A 20,357-nucleotide genomic window follows, 5' to 3' on the forward strand; every position below is an offset into this window, starting at 1 on the left:
TAGGGACTGCCTTGTACATCCTACTCTGCAGGTGTTAGTGACTAGGGACTGCCTTGTACATCCTATTCCTGCAGCAATGCCTCCTGCAGTATTGGAGCTTGGTGATTGGCCTGTTTTGTCTTCCCTAGTTATGCAGCTTGTGTGTTCTGAAATCAGGGAATGTTTTTCCAAATTAACTTTAACGGATGTGTAGACTTTACTTTTCCATAAACATATAGCAGATATGAAATAAACCACATGTATCTGTGCGGTCTGAGGTAACTGCCAGGAAACACAGGAGGAGCCATTTGTGTGGAAGCCTTGGCAGCTGCCATGAGGTTTGTGCCTGAGCATCTTCAAAAAGCAGCAATGAGATAGCACCTCAAGACATGCATTTCCAATAAGAAAAATACAATGGCTGACTAAGTAGGCTTGGAATCAGTCACTGCATTAAAAATAAAATTAGATCTACAGTAGACAATGCAAAAAACCCAGTATTGTGATATAGAGTGAGAAGAAAGTGGCAGCTAAATAATTACTTCCCCTAGAGCAGCAGCCTTTCCAAAGTCACTATGGTACTTACACAAACAAAGAGGGTCTTTTATAAATACTTACACAGCTTAATCATTTTCACAGTTGTTAAAAACACTTTCCAGTATTCTTAAATGCAAAAAAAAAAAAGGAAAGAAAAAAGAAAAAGGGCATTATAAAAAAAGCAAACCCTCTCCCATGAAATTAAATAGCAAGCAAAAAATTTTATGTTCTCAAAAAAAAAAAGTAGATGCTAACTATACCTTCTTCCAGTGACAGTCTCCTGACTCAACTCACTCTGCAATTAAATCTTGTAAAGCGCTCAAGCTGGTGGCAGTACAAAATACCCTCTTTAAGGGCACTAAGTACCTTTCACAATGTGAGGCTTTGGTTTGTCTTGGAAGTGCCAGAATGTTTAACCTGCTTTTCTTTTGTTATTTTATTCTGTTATTATTTTATATTTATACTGTACAGCCCTAACTGCCTTCACTGGGCTGGGATATTTTAGTCCCATACGTGAAGAGCTTGCAGCCTGAAAGTTTTTACAATGCACCTGCTGACTATATTTTACCATGTTTTGCATTTAGTATAATTTATCTACAGAGAAGGGACTGCTTTAAATATCTGTTATTTGTAACAGATGAGTGCTATGACCTCCATGACTAGAACTACTTTAAATATTCCAGCTGGTTTTAGATCTTTCAAAGTTGTCTACCTGACTAGAATTAAATTTAACTTTTAACAGTCGCAACATATTGATGTGTGTGACAGTATGAAAAAGAAGACATGGCAACACTGTACATATGGGTCCTTTTTTTTAGTCTAAGGGTAAATCCCACTGCTGTATTATTTAGTATTTAAAACAAATTTATTCAATGCACTCCTGTAAGGCAATAACAGATTGTTCAGTTTCTCAACCAAAGCCCACGTGCTTTTTCTTCTTTTCTTTAGAAACAGTCAAATGAATCAGGCCAGCAAGTTCAAATTTTTTTTAATTTTTTTTTTCTTTTTTCCTTTTTTCCCAGTTAGAAAGCATAGATCCATTTTATGGTTGTTGATACACCTTTTAATATCCTCACGTTCTCTGTGATTCTTAACTGTAGGCAAGACAGCATGCTATAATTTTCTTCCTGCAGTTACAATCAGAAAAATGTCAGACAACATCTACGCTTTTTTTCCTGCTGAACATTAAAATGTAAAATACTGAATATGTTAAGGAAGTGAGCTATATTTGTTAATATAATAATAAAAGAAGACTAAAGAAACATCCTACCTGGTACCTGTGTAGAGTTTAATATCACGTCTGAGTAAAAATATTTTGAAATAACACTGCTACATGCTGATTTACTACAAAGTAAGTCCAAAAGGATGTGTGTGGGTTTTTTAAGGTAAACCGTGTACTTGGCCTTGTCCTCAGCTGTTTGCAAAAAATGTAATTGAAATGAAGTCAAAGGAGAGAGCTCAGCTTAAACCAACTGACAAATTAATCCTTGTTTATTCATATTCTGAGAGGTTATTAAGCTTAAGCATTAAATCCAAATACTCTTATCTGCTATGTATGTCAAGATTATTGTTGAGAGATTAAATGTTGCTGAGAATTCTCAGTTTTGGCTCTCAAGAGATGTAACTCATGCCTATGGATGTAACCGGACTAAAATGGCTGATGCTTGATTCTGCAAACCATCACTAATTCTACATTCACTGGTACTGAGAAAGCTATCTCTCCAGGAGCACAGCATGCAGACATACAACTGAGTCTAACAGACAGCTTTTGTCTTCTTAAGGACATGGGTCTTGCTTAATCTATACATCCTGTGAACTGCACAGAAGTCCATTCTATAAACTAGAAAGAACAGAGTGTGAGTAGAAAGGGTTCTGAGAGTACAACAGAAGATTTTTAAGAACACTGAATTTAAAATGTGATTCTGCACCGTATTTCTGATATGAAGGGGGTGACAATGTAAGCTAGCATGGAGAAGGTTAGACATAGCTATAATAGGAAAGGCTTCTCTTTGGCAACTATGGAATAATGGTCCAGAGAGTTCCTCATTGATGAAGCATTTTGCAAGATTTTTTTAATTTTACTTGCGAATGTGTCATATTTAAGATTTTTTTGATACCTAAGTAATCAGAAAAAAACTTTTTCAAGCTTTTTAAATTTGCAGACACCTGGAAATTTCCAGTGGAGGTATACTCTCCTGTGTAGTGAACATATTTGATATAGGGTCATTTTTCTCAGTCAGTTTCCAGACTACCCTCCCTTAGAAGTAGTCCCCAGAGTCTAGGTGTTCATAGCCCATCACTCAAGATATTATCTGAATTTTTTTTTCTGTTAAGTGAATTTCTTGAATGTTAACTCATTTTAAATTGTCAGGCGCTGCAGATGTGAAGAATCCTTCCATTATTACTGCTAAATGTGTTTCTTTTTGCTGATTAGTATGGCTTTTTTGGCCTTTCATAAGTAGAAAGATCTTTTTTTAAACTCCATAAATGTAATCTGGGTGATTGTCCTTTAAATATTGTCTTAGGATCCAGATGTCAAAAATCAGTACAGCTCCACTGAACCCCATATTGGTTGCAGTTTTCTCTTGGACATGATTTTCTTCTTATTTATGTTTTGTTTTAAAAAAAAAAAGTTTCCTGGGCCAGCTTCTCACCAGACTTGTGTGTGAAGTCTCACTGAACAGCCAGTTCCAAATATGTTTTTAGTATACCTGCCATTGCCCCAAAGACCACCGATAAACTTTCTATAATAAGTTAGGGGGTTTTATGTGAATGTCCTTAGACACGTGTTATGTCCACTGCTCTTGGGCCTTCTATTTGCTTTCTAAATAGCAGAGCATTCTATATATATTAAAAGTTATATTTTCACTGTTTGCAGAGAAATACAAGTAAATTCACAGTCTTTGGGTATAATGTCTGTATGTAACATGTACTTCAAAATAAGAGTGGTGTATTTCAGTAAATATAGGGTGATGGTACTGCTGACCGAGACAGAATTATATATTTGAGAGCTGTGTAGCTTAAAAGTAAATTGGACGTGGACTGAGTTTATTGCTTATATGCAGACTGTCTGTTCAGACTATGCTACAAATCAGATGCATACATATCTGATGGCCAAGCATCCCAAAATAATGAAAAACTAGCTAAAATCCTTAAATTCTAGACAGACAGCATTTCCATCTAGAAGAAAGGGACATGTTTGAGGATACGATGCTTAAATTCTGAAATTATGCCAGTTTTCCCAGTAAGGATATCCTATTCACTAACTCCTATCACTGAACTATGCTCCATTGAACATCTGCATTTATTAACCCTTTTCAGTCCACAAAGTGCTATTGTTCTGTTCTTGTTGCAAGTGCAAGCCCAAAGAATAATCCTTATGACTGTTGGCTCTTGATGCCATATTAGAGATGTTAATGACAAAACTAATTCTAGAAAAATATATCTTTTAAAATGACTGGGCCTATTCCTGGCTCCTAGGAGGACCCTGGACACCTCTGATTTGAAGATTAATTTATTCAGAGGCCCATATTAATTGATGAGCAGGCTGAAATTTCACATGCATTTTCTCAATTCATTGGAAGTCTGTGCAATTGTCTATCCTCTCTCTCCCCTCAATAATTTCCTGATAGTGTTACTTTTGTGTCTAGACACACAGAAGTTCATCATGAGTGAAAAGTTTCTGGTTCTGAGCACCACCCTTAATCTGAAGAACAATTTTAGAAGAAAACTATCACTTTTAAAACTAACTTCTCCTGCTAATTTGACTAGAAAAAAATAAGGCCCTGCAAATAGCAAAACCCTCCAAATGGGAGAGTAATTACCGTCAATTAAGCCTTATTTCTGGTTATAAAAAAAAAAAACAAAACACAACCACCCAATTCTAAAAGCATGTTGTGCAGACTGGAAGCATTAGAGTTAAATACTGGCCATTTTATAGTGAAAGGGAAGGAAGGAAGAAGAGATTAGAGAATCTGACAGATGTAAATAGTCTCAGAGGAGCCACTATGTCCCAAGGCCTCTCCTGAGGGAAGTTTTTACACCAAAGAATCTGGTAGCCTGAATGAAGAATGACATCACTTATTTATTTAGCCAGAGCTGAGCTGTTTTCTTAAGACATTGAAATAACCTCATGCCACAGCATTAAATTGTTGGCGAAGTGATAAAGATGTCTGTTTAATTTAGGGGCTTGATAACCACGAAATAAATACACTTTTATTCGTTGGTTTGAGAGCATAGTTAAATTGCCTGGAAAGCTATGAACAAGAAAGCTTGAGTCTGAAGGTTAATACTACAAACAGCCTGATGTGGGAGTCTTCAGTAGGGAGATGCAGGACTTTGGACTTGTAACTCAGTCAGGGAGTTGGGGCTGCTTCCCTTTGAGATGAAAATGATGGTATTACCCTTATGGACACCAAGCACAGGCCAATGTTTCCACATCCTGAGTACTCTACGAATTCATAAGAAAGGGACAATTTCAATCTAAAGTACTAGTGCTGAAGTGTCATGACAGCACCACCTATATCAGTTAGAATCTGAGTAGCCAGTATGTGGCAAAAAAGTGATTCACATCACACACTGCCTCACCTGGGATGGCTAAAATGGATTTTCATGGCATCAGCGTGAACCAGTCAGCCCCTGGTAGCACCAGGGAGAAGCAGGGCTGGAATGGATTACAAGCTTAGATGCTAAAGTGTTCAAAATGACACCAAGCTGTGTGGTGTGGTTGATACTCTAGAGGGAAGGGATGCCATCCAGAGGGACCTTGACAGGCTAGAGAGGTAAGCCAGTGTGAACTTCATGAAGTTCAACAAGGCCAAGTGCAAGGTCCTGCACATGGGCTGAGGCAAACCCAAACATGGGTACAGGCTGGGTAATGAGTAGATTGAGAGCAGCCCTGCAGAGAAGGACTTGGGGATATTAGTGGGTGAAAAACTGAATATGAGCTGGCAACGTGCACTCACAGCCCAGAAAGCCAATTGTATCCTGGGCTGCATCAAAAGAAGTGTGGCCAGCAGGTCAAGGGAGGTGATTCTGCCCCTCTACTCCGCTCTCGTGAGACCCCACCTGAAGTACTGTGTTCAGCTCTGGGGCCCCCAACATAAGAAGGACATGGACCTGTTGGAGCGAGTCCAGAGGAGGGCCACGAAGATGATCAGAGGGCTGGAGCACTTCTCCTATGAGGACAGGCTGAGAGAGTTGGGGTTGTTCAGCCTGGAGAAGAGGAGGCTCTGGGGAGACCTTATAGCAGCCTTCCAGTACTTAAAGGGGGCCTACAGGAAAGATGGGGAGGGACTCTTTATCAGGGAGTCTAGTGATAGGATGAGGGGCAATGGTTTTAAACTGAAAGAGGGTAGATTTAGGTTAGATATTAGAAAGAAATTCTTTACTGTGAGGGTGGTGAGGCACTGGAACAGGTTGCCGAGAGAAATTGTTGATGCCTCCTCGCTGGAAGTGTTCAATTTAGCCATACATTGTGATGCAGTAGAAGTGCGATACTGTTTTGAATATTGGCTTTGTGTTCCTTACACTTTCATTTCAAAATTAGCAGGGCTTGTGCTGATGAGTTTTACCTCTACTCAGGTTTTACTGATTAGTTTTATTATCCTCTTTTCAGAGTAATAACTTGTCCTCATAAAAGAGCAGTGAGAGCTTTTAGGATTGAAAGAAATAGCTAGTTTATGATACAGCGTCAGGAATTGTTAATGAAGACAGAAGAATCAGTGTTACTTCCTTTCCTTTGGGCTTCAGGCACGGTACGTTTATTATACTCTAGTGAGAATAAAATTTATTTTGACATCAAAAAATACAGAAAAGCATCATATTCCTAATTCAATGAAAAGACAAGGCATCATGAGCCTTGTCCATGAAACACTGCAGCTTGATGTTACAACTCTCCAACATTCAGTGTAAAAATTGTTCCCACAACTCTGGGAACAGAAGAGAAATGTCCACCCCTTCGTATATAACTGGAAAAAAGTTTGTGCAGAATTGTCCTTTGATGGCTCTAAGACTGAAAGGGGAGCAGTTGCACTGGTTTGTATAACTGAATAACATCAGCTGCATTTGTTGCAAGTTTGGCAACTTGTCCTGGCTTTATTTTAAACTGTGAGTTATTTTAAAGGTGGACTTCCATTACTTGCCTATCAAGGGGAGTTTCAGTTTATTCAAATTTCAGGTTACAGCTGCACCGTATGTTCAATCCAAACTCAAGCTACATATAAATATGTTCTATGTTAATTTAAGACTTTTGAGCCTGTTTACTATAGAAAAGTTGTTCTGTGCGCCCATATACTGCACTAATTTGAGTGAAACAAGCTAATTATAAGTTGATGTCATATGGCTAAAAAAATACATGTTTATTCCTTCCGTATTTCACAACGCTGACTTTCTCAACCACATTTGCAGAACACACGCATAATGTGTTTTCTGGGCCTAGGGCCTCACTGGATAAAGTTATGTTCTTTATTGTGCAATTTGTAATTAAAAAGTTGAACCTCATGCAAAATCTTTGGGACCTTGTGGATACCAGCAGGCTGTTTGTGCTGCCTGTAAGTTTATCTTTCACTGAATAATAGCAGAATTGTATTTTTGGCAGAAAAAGAAATAAAGTAGGCACACTATTTATGTAAGTCAGTGAGTATATTGTAGAGAATGCACCATGGTTCGTTGTCTACACAAGTTGGAAATAAAAATGGGGGACAAATGAATGTTCAAAGCTGATTTGGAGAAATCATTAATCCTGTCTGAAAAAAAGCAACTTGACTGTTTTTCTGTGGACTACCCATTATGACAGTTGTTCAGTTGCTGACAGGCAGCTGTCTCCAGCCAAGTGAAGGTAAATTCAGTGACCTGTTACTACTTATAGTTCAGTAGCACCTAAATTACATACCATTGTGCTGTTTTATTGCAAAAATTACAATGAAGAAATTCAATCTTGCCTGAAGATTTTATAGTCCTGAAGAAAAACTAATGCTTCTGTAAAAGGAGTGCACAGCAGGTCTCTGATGATTACGAATCCCCTTTGGAGTATTTGTTACTCTGAAAGAGCCTGTCCCATGTATGTCTGGTGTCCAGTAATGTTTCACTGAGGTAAGGACAACCTATAAAGTTGTTCTGTTTTCAGGTATTTCCTCTGTGTACAGTATCAAGCTTTTTTCTTTGGAAAGAACTGGAAGTGTATAGATTTGGTGTGAAAGACAAACTGAAATTTCCTGCAGACACTCATTCTCAAACCCCCAGTTAGAGATGGCATCTCCTCTGTACAGCATGTCCCTTGATTCATAAATAATGCTTTCAGCAAACACTGACATAGATTATTAGACCAGTAAGTCACTCTCTAAATGTCTGTCTTGTTCTAGAGCCTTACTAACAGCTGTAAGTAATATGTACTAATATGAGGCTAAAATCATGTATGCCTTTATTAGAGATTTAAAAAAAGAGAGCACGCGCGTGAAAATAAATAAATACATAAACTCAAATGCTCTGTTTGAAAAGAATGCACATGGGGGTGGGGACGGGAGGGCAATGTAGCAGTCTGCCTCTGTGAAACATCCCACATTTTGATTTTTCCAGCTGTTTGCAAACACTACTATTTCCTGTTCCTCTCCTGATAACATAAATTGCAAAAGAGGTGGTTGGAGGGAACTGTTTCAGGAGTAAGATTACAGAAGACTAAGCATATCTGCAGACTGCTCATCTAATCTACTTTTAACCTGTGGTAAGAAACCAGTGAAAAGCAACTGTAAACAGGATGGGCGTTGATAGGAAATATAGTAGTGTAAGTGCCTCAGGACTCCCTGTCCATTGGTATTCTTGTAAAAGCTTTTATAACGTGCAAAGAGCCAATCATTATGTTGTAAGTCAGAAAACTGCAAGACTCTGAATGGCAGCTTAACAGCAGGAAACTTCTCCACTTTTGGTAGAAGAGAACTCTGTGAGAGGACTGGGGTTTTTTTTGGAAGAGGATGTCTTTAAGCTGACACATTTGGGAGAAAGATTATTACTGGTTCACCTGCAGCAGGCCCTATGCTTCTGAACTGCCTGGAATCCAGCATGAAGTCTCAGATAAAGTGGAGAAAGTCTCTTTCACTGGCTTATCCCAGTCAACATTTTAAAAACAATATTCTAGTAACTTTAGATGCCAGTGAGACTGTGGAATAGCTTTGTAGAGGAACTGAACTGCTTTTCTTACTTAAGAAGCACTTGCACATGTTTGTGCTGATTTCCAAAAATTAAGCTCCAAGTGCCAAATTCATAAAGTCAAAGATAAGTCTGGAAAATGTTGTCACAGGTATGACAACTGTTTGTATTAGGTTTTTATATGAGATATCAAATAACAGTAGTGAAAGGACACCTTATCTATTGGCTGTCTTGAAAAAGCTGTTCATCTTTACAGCTGTATTGAAAGATCTGCACGCTATGTGCAGTCCAAGCTCAGTTTTCCCTGACTTCATTGGAAAGTGTCTTTGTTTCTTAAAGAACATGGCCTTATAAATGAAAATGGGCATAGGTCTACAATATCAAATTATTAAAAAGTTTAACTGTTGCTTGGCAGCACTTGCAAGGGGATTCCACATTTCTTTTTTTTCAATAAGAGAAAACTGAAGCAATCAGATTTCAGTCAAGAAATCTTGATCGACAGTTCACAGACTTCTTGTTTTCTTTGGTGGCTTTTCCAGGTTGTGAACATATGAATCAGGAAATGTCACTGGGAGTAGGACGGAAACTGAAATTGGCTGAATTGTTCTTCCCCAGGGCAAGTAGAAATGAGAATATTGAAACAGCTCTGAGCTCCACATCTGCCCAGGAAGACTTTTTCCATAAGAAACATTGTGCATTGGAGCAAGAAGTTCCAGGATGGAGTTTCTCGAGAGATGTGTGGGTTATTGACTGAGAATTAAGCACCTGGACACTCTCCATCACAGAAATTGAAGTCAACACCCTGACTGTTCTGTAATTCACTGGCTTTGCAGCAAATCAGCTTTATACTATAGCTGAAAATCAAAGAGTCTTCCTATAATTAAATCATTGTTTCTACTTTATTAACAATGTATTTAAAATTAAAAATAACAGACTAATATTTTTAAAGCAGTATTACTTCTTATTCTCTACAAGGAAAAATATTGCATAAATAATTTCTGAGAAAAAAATAAATACGTAATTCACTCTCTGAAACAATACCTCTTCTCTCTAGGTTCTGGTCCCACATAAAATAATTGCAAAATCTATCAACATCGCAAATTTCCATAGTTTATATGATTTCAGCATAAACTCTACACAGAAAATAAGAACAGTGAAGAACTGTCTTCATCCCAAACTGTGTTCATCTGATACTAGGCTTAGCACTTCTACAGGATATATACAGCATGTGACGATTCACTTTCTAATAATATTCTTTAATGTAAAAACACAAACATTAGTCTGAATGTTGAGAAGCTAAGTAAAGGAAAGTTGCTGTCAAACTAAACACTTACCAAAGTTGCACATACCAAAGACTTTTCTAGAGGAATTCATGACTTTAAAATTAGCAGAGGCTCACTTTTAATGCAGAACCAGCACCTTACTCCCAGAACTTGGCTTGCACAGTGAGCGCTACGAAGTGTGTGGCCAGATAATCCAAACTCTACAGAATAGAAAATGTAAATTGAGATATCTAAGCTGATACTAAAGTAAATTGTGTTCTAGGAAATAAGGAATTATCAGTATCTTTTATGTTAAATTATGCACATAGTTAGCTGTTTACAGGACAAACATCAGTGAGGTTATCTGGTTTGAGAGGAGCATCCATTTCATAAATCTGCTCCACTTAGTAGAATTTGTTTAATTGTCCCTAAAACAAATACAGTTTTAGTTGTCAAATCTCAGTTTTGAATCTGTTGATCCTACAGTCTTTTAATTAAAAGTATGAAATAGATTTGTCACACTTTTGTTTTGAGAACACGAATGTTATATTTTGATTTTTGTGTTTTAGAGAAAACAGCTGGGGCATGAGGACATCTGACAGGATGTTAATTTCCCAACAATTTGACTTCAGTCACCATAACTGTTGAAATCCCTGCTATCACTAACTTTCTACAACTCATTCAGAGAGTGGTAACCCTGCTGAGGCTTCCCTAATTGCATGCTTGTCCTGCATCATGGCACTTATAAAAGTGGGAAAGGGATCTCAGTGTTCTTTTCACATAGAGTAGAATGACTTATAACAAAGTGTGATTGTCACCATAACAGCTTCACTTTCCTCTGCCTTCCTACTTGTACAAGCCACATGACCTCATGTGAATCTCCCAAGGTGTACCTCTCCTCTCAGACTGAATTTAGGTGTTGCTACCTCCAGCTCGGTTTATCTCATTCTCTTATCAGGCCATAACTGCTATAATCTGATAGATTTTTGACTATGTGAGCCTTTGACCCAGCTGAGCAGAAGGAACTGGAACCTACTGCAGTCAGAACGTCATGCTGTGGCCTGTGAGTGCCATTTGATGTTTTGTAAAATATCCAGAGCTGCTAGGCTGTATCACTCAGAGCCACCTTCTAATAAGCATTTTCTGACTCATGCTGGTTAGATTTGCTGCTCCTGGCTCTGGAGAGACGGGGCTTCTTGTTCTTCTGAGGCCTGACAGTTTCCTTTCCAAAGTCCTTCAGCTCAGACTGGTTGTGGTAGCGAGTGTAGCGCTTGCATTTGCAGGATGTGACAGCTCGGAATTTGTAAGTCCGAGTCTCTTCCTCGGGACAAGCCATCTGGATGCGCTGCGTGCGAGTGTGAGCAGGAATGCAGCGATAATCCAGGGCATTCTGACGCCACCACTTCCCTCTACCAATAGAGTTGGGAAGGAGGTGTGAGGGGACACACTGACCAGAGCAGACCAGTTCCTTGACAGGCTTGATGCTGCGGCAAGTACCCTCTGTGATGTAGCGGGTGGTTCGCATTTCTCTGCAGCTAAAGTCGGAAGCATCTGCGAACAAGAAACACATTAGTTACTGACTACTTTCTTCCACATCCTTGAGAAAGCACTTTTTTGTCTGTAGCACATACCTAGCTTTGAGCTAGATACAAGCTGGACATCTTGAATGGCAGATTTTGGGAAGAGTATCACCAAAGACTCTCGTGCAGCTTCTGAATATTTGGCTACTCTAGTTATGAGACCCTTGGGTAACAATGTACAAATTGATGAATAAAATCCTTCTCTTGCCACTAGGTAAATTCCAGGTCAGGGTTGTGCAGGTGGGCAGCAGAGCTTCTGAAGTGTAACCCCAGCGGCAGCGGTTACTTCATGGGAAATTTTGAAGGGATTCTCCTGGCTTCATTTACCTGTGGGCAAAACCTTCCCCCATTGCTCTAGTTTAACTCTATTGACTTCAGAGGTTGACTCCAGATTTAAATTTTTTTGCAACAAAGTGTTCCTTAAGTGATTTTTAACTAGCATAATGTGTTCCAGGTTAGGGAAATAGCAGGTAACAACAGTGCTAAGGAATTCCTACTCTTCAGGCATTAGGTTTTCCAAGTTTACTGCTCTTTGTGACAATCCCAGATGTCCCACATCATTTCCTTCAGACAGCTAGAGATATCTTCTGGCTGATTAGGAACCTTACAGTGGTTTTTTCCCCCCTTTTTCTCAATGGATAGCTACAGGCAAATGAAACATTAGGAAATACAAGATTTTTTAGCATTAAGGATTTAGAAAAACTTTCCAATTGTAGGAACAGACTTTTTCCAAAGGTGTCTCTTTTGCCAAGTGACATGCTTGGCTAATTGACTTGTTTGGAAGACACAGAATTTGATTTTTTAAGGTGTTTATCAAAGAACTTCATCTAGATAAACACATGTTAATGTTCTTCTCTTAGTCAAAAGGATAGTTTTAACTCAGGAATGCTACTTGCGGTGGAAATCCTCAAAGGTCAGCTTACAAATAGAAGGCTATGTCTGTTAGGCTTACTCTCCTCGCTGTTCACAAGGTGGCTCCCTCCTTAGTACACCAAAAGTGAATTCTGACCCTGAGTCATTAGTGATAGAACAATATTTGTACAGACATTTTAATTTTTGTTTTTCCTGTGAAGTACAGAAACACGATTTTTAGTGCTCAGGTTTATATTTATCAAAGTACAGCTATCAAGATTTCATTTTTTAAAAGTTTTAAGGACTGCATTAATGAAAGGAAATGATCCTTGTCATAATGCTGTGACAAAAATGCTGACAACTGAACTCCATGCGTACTTTGTCTAATCCTCCCAAGTTCCCTAAGCTTTTAAGAAAATTACATCTGTCTATGTAAAAAATAATGCTCTGAATCAGGTGTATTGTACCACCATAGCACACAGGCAGATACAGTTAAATATACGGGCATTTGCCTCAGCTATATAGCTTTATTTTCTGTGCATATATATCCTGTCCTGCATGTGTGGAGGTTCCACATACTGCAAAATTATTCATGCTCTGGTGCAATGTTATGTGTCCTGGGAAGGTCTAGCCACTTTGGATCATCATTTTGATTCCTTGTGTTAAGGATGTTAAAATAAGTATGCAAGACCATTGCATATCTTGAATAACTGTCCAGTCTCCTTCACTCTCTTAAGTAAATGTCCTTTCCACTTCAAAAAATATGGACATATCAGTGGGACAGGTTCTCCCCGCTTGATGTCAGAGTTAGCTTCTTACTAGAAGCTAAAAAATGAAGGTATTCAGATGTAACAACAAAACCAACCTGCCTTGATCTGGTGGTTGGTAGGGCTGCCTGTGAGAAACAGAGTGCTCCCCCTTTTAGGGATTTAAGGCCCTTATAAAGTCGCACTCTCAAAAACATTACTTAATTTTTTTTTCTTTTAAAATATTGTTAATGCTATGGTTTTAAACACCTTAACTGACAGCTGCACCAGAAAACCACAATTCCCTTCCAGTTGTCCCCAGAAAAAGGTGGCTAGCTCAGATCTGCAATGCGCAATAGTGGAAACTGTAAGTTTGACTTGTTGCTATGTGCATTTGGTAGCCAAATGTGTCAGCCTGGAGGACCAAGTTCGCCCTATTTGCCAGCAGAACACTTCTTTAAAACTACATTTCTCTGGTGCTAACTCCCCATCTTCCATCTCTCCTCACAAAGCTTGTGTTTTGCATCATTCCTAATGTTAGACATTTGGCCAAATGCAGTGACAATATCTTATGAAGTATGTCAGTGCTGTTGAAGTAGCCAAACTGATTCCAAGATTGCACACCTCTGCAAAATAAAGTCCTCTCCAATTCACTTGGGCATGAATTCCCCTTGGGAGTGCTTTCACTGTTGATAACAGCTTTTTTGACTGCTAGAATCTGGCTGAAAATCTGGCTGTTGGCAAAGGACAGTGAGCAGCACACTTCTTTCATCTAGCTGAATGCAACCTCCATGTGCCATTTTTTCTGTGTGATCTTAGACATCACTAGTGTGACTCTTTCTAAATATTATGAATTTATATGAGTATCTCCACTGTCAACCCACTGCCGCATCCTAACATCAAAGAGAGAAAGATGACTTGTGATATTTCCTCACAGTGCTTGCAAGCACAAAACACAGAGAAATTTAAGTAATATCTTTCACAGGTTTTATGTATTGGAGTTGTGTCTGCAGAGAGCAGCTGGGCAGAATAGGAATGCATATTGTAGTACCTAAGGATTGTTCAATAGATAGACCCCATTTTTCATCAGTAAACTCCAGTATATCCCTTCTAACATTTACATTGATACTTCTTCAACAGAGGTAACTCCCTACCACTTATAGCACTACGTCCACAGCTAAAGGTTTTAATAAATAAACATATATGATAACAAGTGTTCTTTTACAAACTGTCTGTTAGGGTCCAAAACAGTAATAATGATGTTATTTTTCTTACCATTAGGGTCTGGAGCTTGTTGTATGTGTCTTCCTCCATGCTTTGCCTGGTTCATTGTGTTGTTGTTGCTGAAAGTCTGCTCCATCGGTGTTTCTGTATTTTCAGTGATCTCAGGAACGATTTCTGTAGCATCATTTTTAAACATTTGCCACCCTTCCACAGATCGAAATGCAATTTGTATTAAGACACACACAGAGCACACAGCCCAAGCGATCTGCATGGTGGCAGCTCACAGATTAGCTTTTCAGCACCCTGACAGTCGCAGATCCCAGGCAAAGGCACATTATTCCCCTTTTTTAAATCCTTTTTAGAACCAAGCCAGCCAATGACTATACAAAGTGGGAAGGGCCAGACAACAACTCATTCATCTCAGCTTTTGTCAGTGTGAAATAAAATGGGTGTGTGGGGGTGGGCTAGTGACAATATTCTACAACTTCTATGTAAAAACTTCTCATATGTGCTTCATTTTCGTGCCTGGCAACAACGGTGATTGACAAGACTAGGATGAATTGCAACCTGACAAGGCTTTCTGCAGTTTTTTCTAACAATGGTATAATTAAAACCTGCTTCTACCTCCATATTTGAATCTTTGGCTATTGTCTTTTCCAAAGGTTTTTCAGACTTTTTATTTTTACTGTTGTTCTTCCTCTTCCCCCCTGCCCCTGGTATAAAGTAAGCAAGTTTAGAAACTGTAGCTCAGTAGTTATGCTTTTCAGTCTCTGCAGGCAGACGATTGGCGGGGGGGTAGCTTTTTTTTTCCTTTACAAAACAAGGAGCCTACATTTTGTTTCACAAATGCACTGGAAGAAAGAGGAAAGAGCTTCTTTTCAAAATGAGAAGTTGTTTTGTTTAGTTTTCCTTAAAAAATAGGCTACTTGGAATACGTTAGTTAGGGTAAACAGCCAGGATGTTGTAAATCATGCTTTTTGATGTGCTCTTTCTCACATTTTTATCACTTACAAAAAAAAAAAAAGGCATTTGCATTTGCTTTAAATTAATTGCATACTACTTCTGCTGACATTCTGCGCAAGCGTTGAATATAGGACATTTGCTTATTTTAAACACAAGAACATGACCAGACTGATTTCCATTCATGATGCAACCAACAAAAAGAGAGAACTGATCTTATGTCTAAGGCACCTATGCCCAAGATGTATTCATGTGTCATGTTTTAAAATCTCATCTATGATATTATTCTTCCTTGCAAAAATAAGATGATAGTGGTGATAGTTGCATAATTTCTTTGCCTCAAGACCACATACACTTTCAAGTTATTTGCAAATGATGTCAGGCTAAATACATTAATTGGAAAGCATCTCAGCTTTTACTAAGGTTTGATACTACATTGGGCTCATCATAGCTACTGAAAGCAAAATTTTTGCTTAAAGCAGTAGAGGGACACCCATGTGTGTTACTGCAATGTTTGTTGCACACATCCTCATGAAAATATTTCATGTAGAAGATTCAAAAGTGATTCACTGTCTGACTTTTCCCTACTACTGTAAAACTCATTACCTAAGGCTTGCATTCCATTCTGACAATTCCCCTGACCTGGCATGGAAAACAGGTGTCATCAAATTTAAAGTAGAGGTGTATTCTCCCTTGGTGTGACCTTGATGATAAATAATAGATTTAAACAACAGCAATGACCTGAGGACATTTCACCTCTTCAGCCTTACACATACACAGAGATGCACACAGCAGATGCACTAGCGGTACTGAGTTTGATGAGCTTTAGCATACCTGCTCTGTACAATGGTCCTTTCCTAAAATAATAGCATCTGAAATATATTGTGACACACTTTCTCTCCTACCCTTTCTCTCTGCCCAAAATTATAGAGATTAGCATTCTCAGAAGAGCCCTCCTTTCCAAATATTCCAAAGAATCTCTAAAAGCAATCATGCACTGTGTTGCATAGAACTGTGTGCCATTACTGTCTGTTCCCCTTCCTCCTTTCCTCCAGCCCACATCTTACACATTCTCCGATCTCAGAAATTACTCTGGTTTTATGGAGGGATACAACATACTGTTTTCTTTTTACAAGATTTTTTTTCCTGCACAGTCAGGATATCATTCTTTAATACAGACTGTTGTCACATAATTTGCCTCAGATGTGCTGATTCCATTTTCCCTATAATCATCATCATCATCATCAGCAGCAGCACTGATTATCTTTCATTAATAACTGCCTCCTTTTTACTCAAAGCAGTTAATGATGATCTCACAAATACAGGAAACCCAAACAATCAGCCATTGCAAACGTTTCTCCGAGCACAATTTTTCTCACCTACTAAGTCTGTTTTTGGCTTAGAGCTACAGGTGAAATCTATTCAACAGGAAGGAAGACACAACTTCACAGGGGGATCACACGATTGTACACCAAATAAAAAGGATTCTGAAGAAAAGACAGACACCAGCTTGGAAAGCTGTGGAACCATCTTCCTTGCAGATGTTTGTTTGTTTGTTTGTTTGGTTAGTTGGTTGGTTGGTTTGGGGTTTGATTTTTTTTTCCTTCAAAGAACAGGCCAGACTACCATGATTAAGTTATACTTGAAATTATGTACAATGATCTCAAGCTCTGCTTTCAGGCTTTACAATACAGTTATTTTTTCTTTTCTTTGGAAATACTGACATGTGATCTTTTAATGGCCCTCAAAGGAATAAAATGGTGTGGGGTTTTGTTTGGGCTTTTTAATGGTTTTTTGTGTGTGTCTTTTTTTTTTTTTTTAAACTGAACAAGTCAGGAAGGATGACCAGGAACTAAACAAAGATTTTTAATTTGGTATTATTTTTGTCAGATAGGAATACCACCTTGTATTGGTATTCACCAATAGTGACCTTGTCCAAAGTGAGATCACAGCTTGTGGCACAATGGAGTACAGCTGAAAAGCAGAACAGGAGAGCAGAAGAAAATTGAGTACTGGTAACCACTGTACCATTGCTACCTATTCACTCCCCTATTTAAATGCCTTCAGAATTGTATGTATCTATCAAAACTCAGTTTCCGTTAATTTCTTTTCATGTAATGTCTGCCTAGAGAACATTTCCAAAAGCTATCATTGTCAGTGTAGGCCTACTACAGAGAACCACATTTACAGTAATCAATTGTCACATAAAACATAAAAATTTTCTTGATGTAGCTTCTCTAAGTACTTAAACAATCCCCTCTATTAACTGTCTTAACATTTATCTGTATTACCCACTGGGAGAAATAATAGCAAAAAATCTATGAAAGTAAAAATCAGAAGCTATATTTAGCCTCCGGCTTAAAACTTCTTGTCCACAAGCTAGGAGGGCAGCCTAATAGAGGCAAGAAAAGAATCCAAATCCCATAGACATTCAGATTCCTTAACTACAAAAACATTCTTCCATGTCCTGTAGCTGCTTGCCTGCTCACAGTACTTTCTGCAACAAAGCAGACATGGTCTGGGCTGCAGCCTCCCACAAACAATTGATTTTTGCACTGTTAATGAAGCACAGGAAAAAAAAAAGGACATATCAAGGACGCTTTCAGAATGAACCCTCACCGACCAGGGTGGAACTGAGTTTGGATCCTCTATATTCAGAACTGGGATGCTATTTTCTGAGCTGAAAAAACACTACCCTCACCCACGTTAAGAAGGAATCAGACATAGTAGGGAAGCAGGTACAAGGAGTAAATTGGAATCATATACTTAGCCTGAATCTATTGCTGCTGCTTTCTACACTCAGACTTCTGTCCTGATGTGCTTGCATTGCAACACTGTACTATGAAGGCATGCACATATAAACCAGTTTCTGAAATCAGTTCTGTCACTTGTAACTTCTGGTGCTCACTATGCACCCCCCTCTGCCCACACCTGGGCCAAAGGGTGTTCTGTTAGGTATCCGGGCCCTATCTGTGGACAATGGCTCATAATTTACACACTGCCCAGGAATTCAGTTTCTGACATGTTCAAGAAGAACTTGTTTACTTCTCAAACAGTTCTTTTTCTAAGATGCTGCTAAGCCCCCCTTGCCCAAGCAACTTTTATCTGTCTCATAAGAATTTTGCTGAGTCACATACTACCTTGTGAATGTATCAGTCTGAATGCTATGATGCGATCTCCTCCAAGTAGCCAAGAATAAATGGAATCTTAGTATTCGATCACCAGAGACCAGCAAATGCACCGATAAATCATTCTGGTGGCTTGCCTTTTTCAGTGGTAAGACAAGAATACATTAGATTCACACAATAGCATTGTTCAGGGATGGAATGATGACTATCTAGTGAAGAATAACAAGCCTACAGCTCCATCTGGTGAGTCAGCTAGCCAGTGACGTTGGCATACTGGAATTAAAAAAAAAACCCAACAAAAAAACAACACTTAATTGATTTCCAGGATTTATTTGCAGAATAGAAGAAATGAATAGGACACTAATTCTCATGAACAAATCCTTAGAAGATACCTCTCAGGCCTGTTCTATTTTCAGTTTTACTCATTGGCGAAGCCCAGAAAGTAATTTTAGAAGAAACCTCTGTGCTATACTAAGTGAGATTCCATTAGATAGTCCCTCTGTGCTAAAAACATTATAGTAAACTAGCAGAACTAATTTTAAAAAAGAAGGGAAAAAAATCCTGCTTTTAGTTCTAGCATCAGAGATTTAATTAGTTCTGGACAACAGAAGACAGGTCAATGAAAATATTGAAATGATGAAAACAAACACTGCAAATATCCTTTCTGCTGTTCTCCTTTGCTCAGCAGGAGGAAGATATATTTGACACAAGTTTGTTTTTCAACTCAGAGAGCATGTAGTGTTCTTATACACAGTGCTTTTCATCTTCAAGGCCTTTTATGAAGATTAATTCTCACATCACGAAGAGACGTAAGCCAGGCATACTCATGTTGTAGGAGAAAAACGTGTCCAATACTAACACAGGCTCAACATCCAAAAATGGAATTACAACACAACATATTGTGGCTGCTAGTCCTGCATTTGGATGCTATTAATTCTAAGTTTGAAATAAGTTCATGAAATGTTCACTTTTCAGCAGTGACATATTGCAACATTCTCTCGTGAAGTATTTTCTGGCAGTACCTATGGTTCAGCGTAGCATGCTAGATACAACACTTGTCAACGTTGTAGTCTCAGCTGCAGGACCAAAGGATGAAGAAAACACTCAGAAAATGTTATTTTTGCTTTGAATCTTAATTTTTCGTTACAAACTTCTCTCCTGTGCTTATGCAACAGCTGAGAAAGATGTAGTTCAGCATGAGTAGAAGGTGAATTTAGTTTTACATATATCATCATTTTATCTGTCTGGACTTTCTTCTTTGTTCCTTGCTGTAAAATGCTAATAACTTCTCGCCTCCACTCTTCCCCTCTCTCCAACTTCACTCTTAAGTACAAAAAAACCAAGCTATTGCTTTTTCTTTCATTGTGCTGGATGTGACATGGCAGATATCTTTGTTCTATGATAGATGCGTATTTTACAGAGACCTCATCCCTTCTCCAGAGTGCTATCTACACAAAAAGTACCATGCTGCTATTCAGGATAAACATATTAATGTAAATCCAGATCACACTATTTTAGCTATAACCAAGAGGTTTCAACTCCAAAAATGTAGTGCTGCTATTTGCAACAAATAGTTGTTTAAAAAAATATCTTCCCCAATTAGCATGCTTGTAGGGAACATCTCACAGCAAAGGGCAGGTGCACAGTAATTTCAGACAAATAAAAAGGTGTATTTCTTCCAATACTTTCTCAATTTCATATTACATGGAAAGAAAGCTCCCATTCCCATTTTTATACGATCTTGCCTTCTACAATCAGAAAGAGAAATTTAGAAGTATACAGCATATCATTATGGATTAGAGGCATACAAGCTCTTCTTGGCCAGCTAAAATAGGCAGAGGAATTTGCAACATTACTGTACTTAAACAGCAAGATAAAAGAGGAAGGGTATGATCCATTAATGGATCCATGGTCTGACATTCTAACTATTTTTAGCCTACTTTAAAAGCA

General features: G+C 38.4%; 1 protein-coding gene and 1 long non-coding RNA gene across 2 annotated transcripts in view; one reads left to right on the plus strand and one right to left on the minus strand.

The window, feature by feature from the left end:
* LOC127026522 (uncharacterized) overlaps window positions 1-9,654 on the plus strand; it is a 69,617-nt gene extending 59,963 nt beyond the window's left edge. Inside the window, exon 3 of the long non-coding RNA XR_007767751.1 lies at window positions 9,195-9,654. This is a non-coding gene — a long non-coding RNA (uncharacterized LOC127026522). The remainder of the gene's footprint in view (window positions 1-9,194) is intronic.
* A 1,303-nt stretch (window positions 9,655-10,957) lies between these two features.
* Window positions 10,958-14,590, minus strand: SOST (sclerostin). The gene is made up of 2 exons (XM_050911937.1): window positions 14,371-14,590; window positions 10,958-11,468 (listed from the first exon to the last, which is right to left on the minus strand). Exons 1-2 carry the CDS (start codon window positions 14,588-14,590, stop codon window positions 11,047-11,049), a joined length of 642 nt encoding a protein of 213 aa, XP_050767894.1. The 3' UTR covers window positions 10,958-11,046.
* Window positions 14,591-20,357: the final 5,767 nt, after the last annotated feature.

This window comes from Gymnogyps californianus, chromosome 28 (genome assembly GCF_018139145.2).
Source record: "Gymnogyps californianus isolate 813 chromosome 28, ASM1813914v2, whole genome shotgun sequence".
NCBI lineage: Eukaryota > Metazoa > Chordata > Aves > Accipitriformes > Cathartidae > Gymnogyps > Gymnogyps californianus.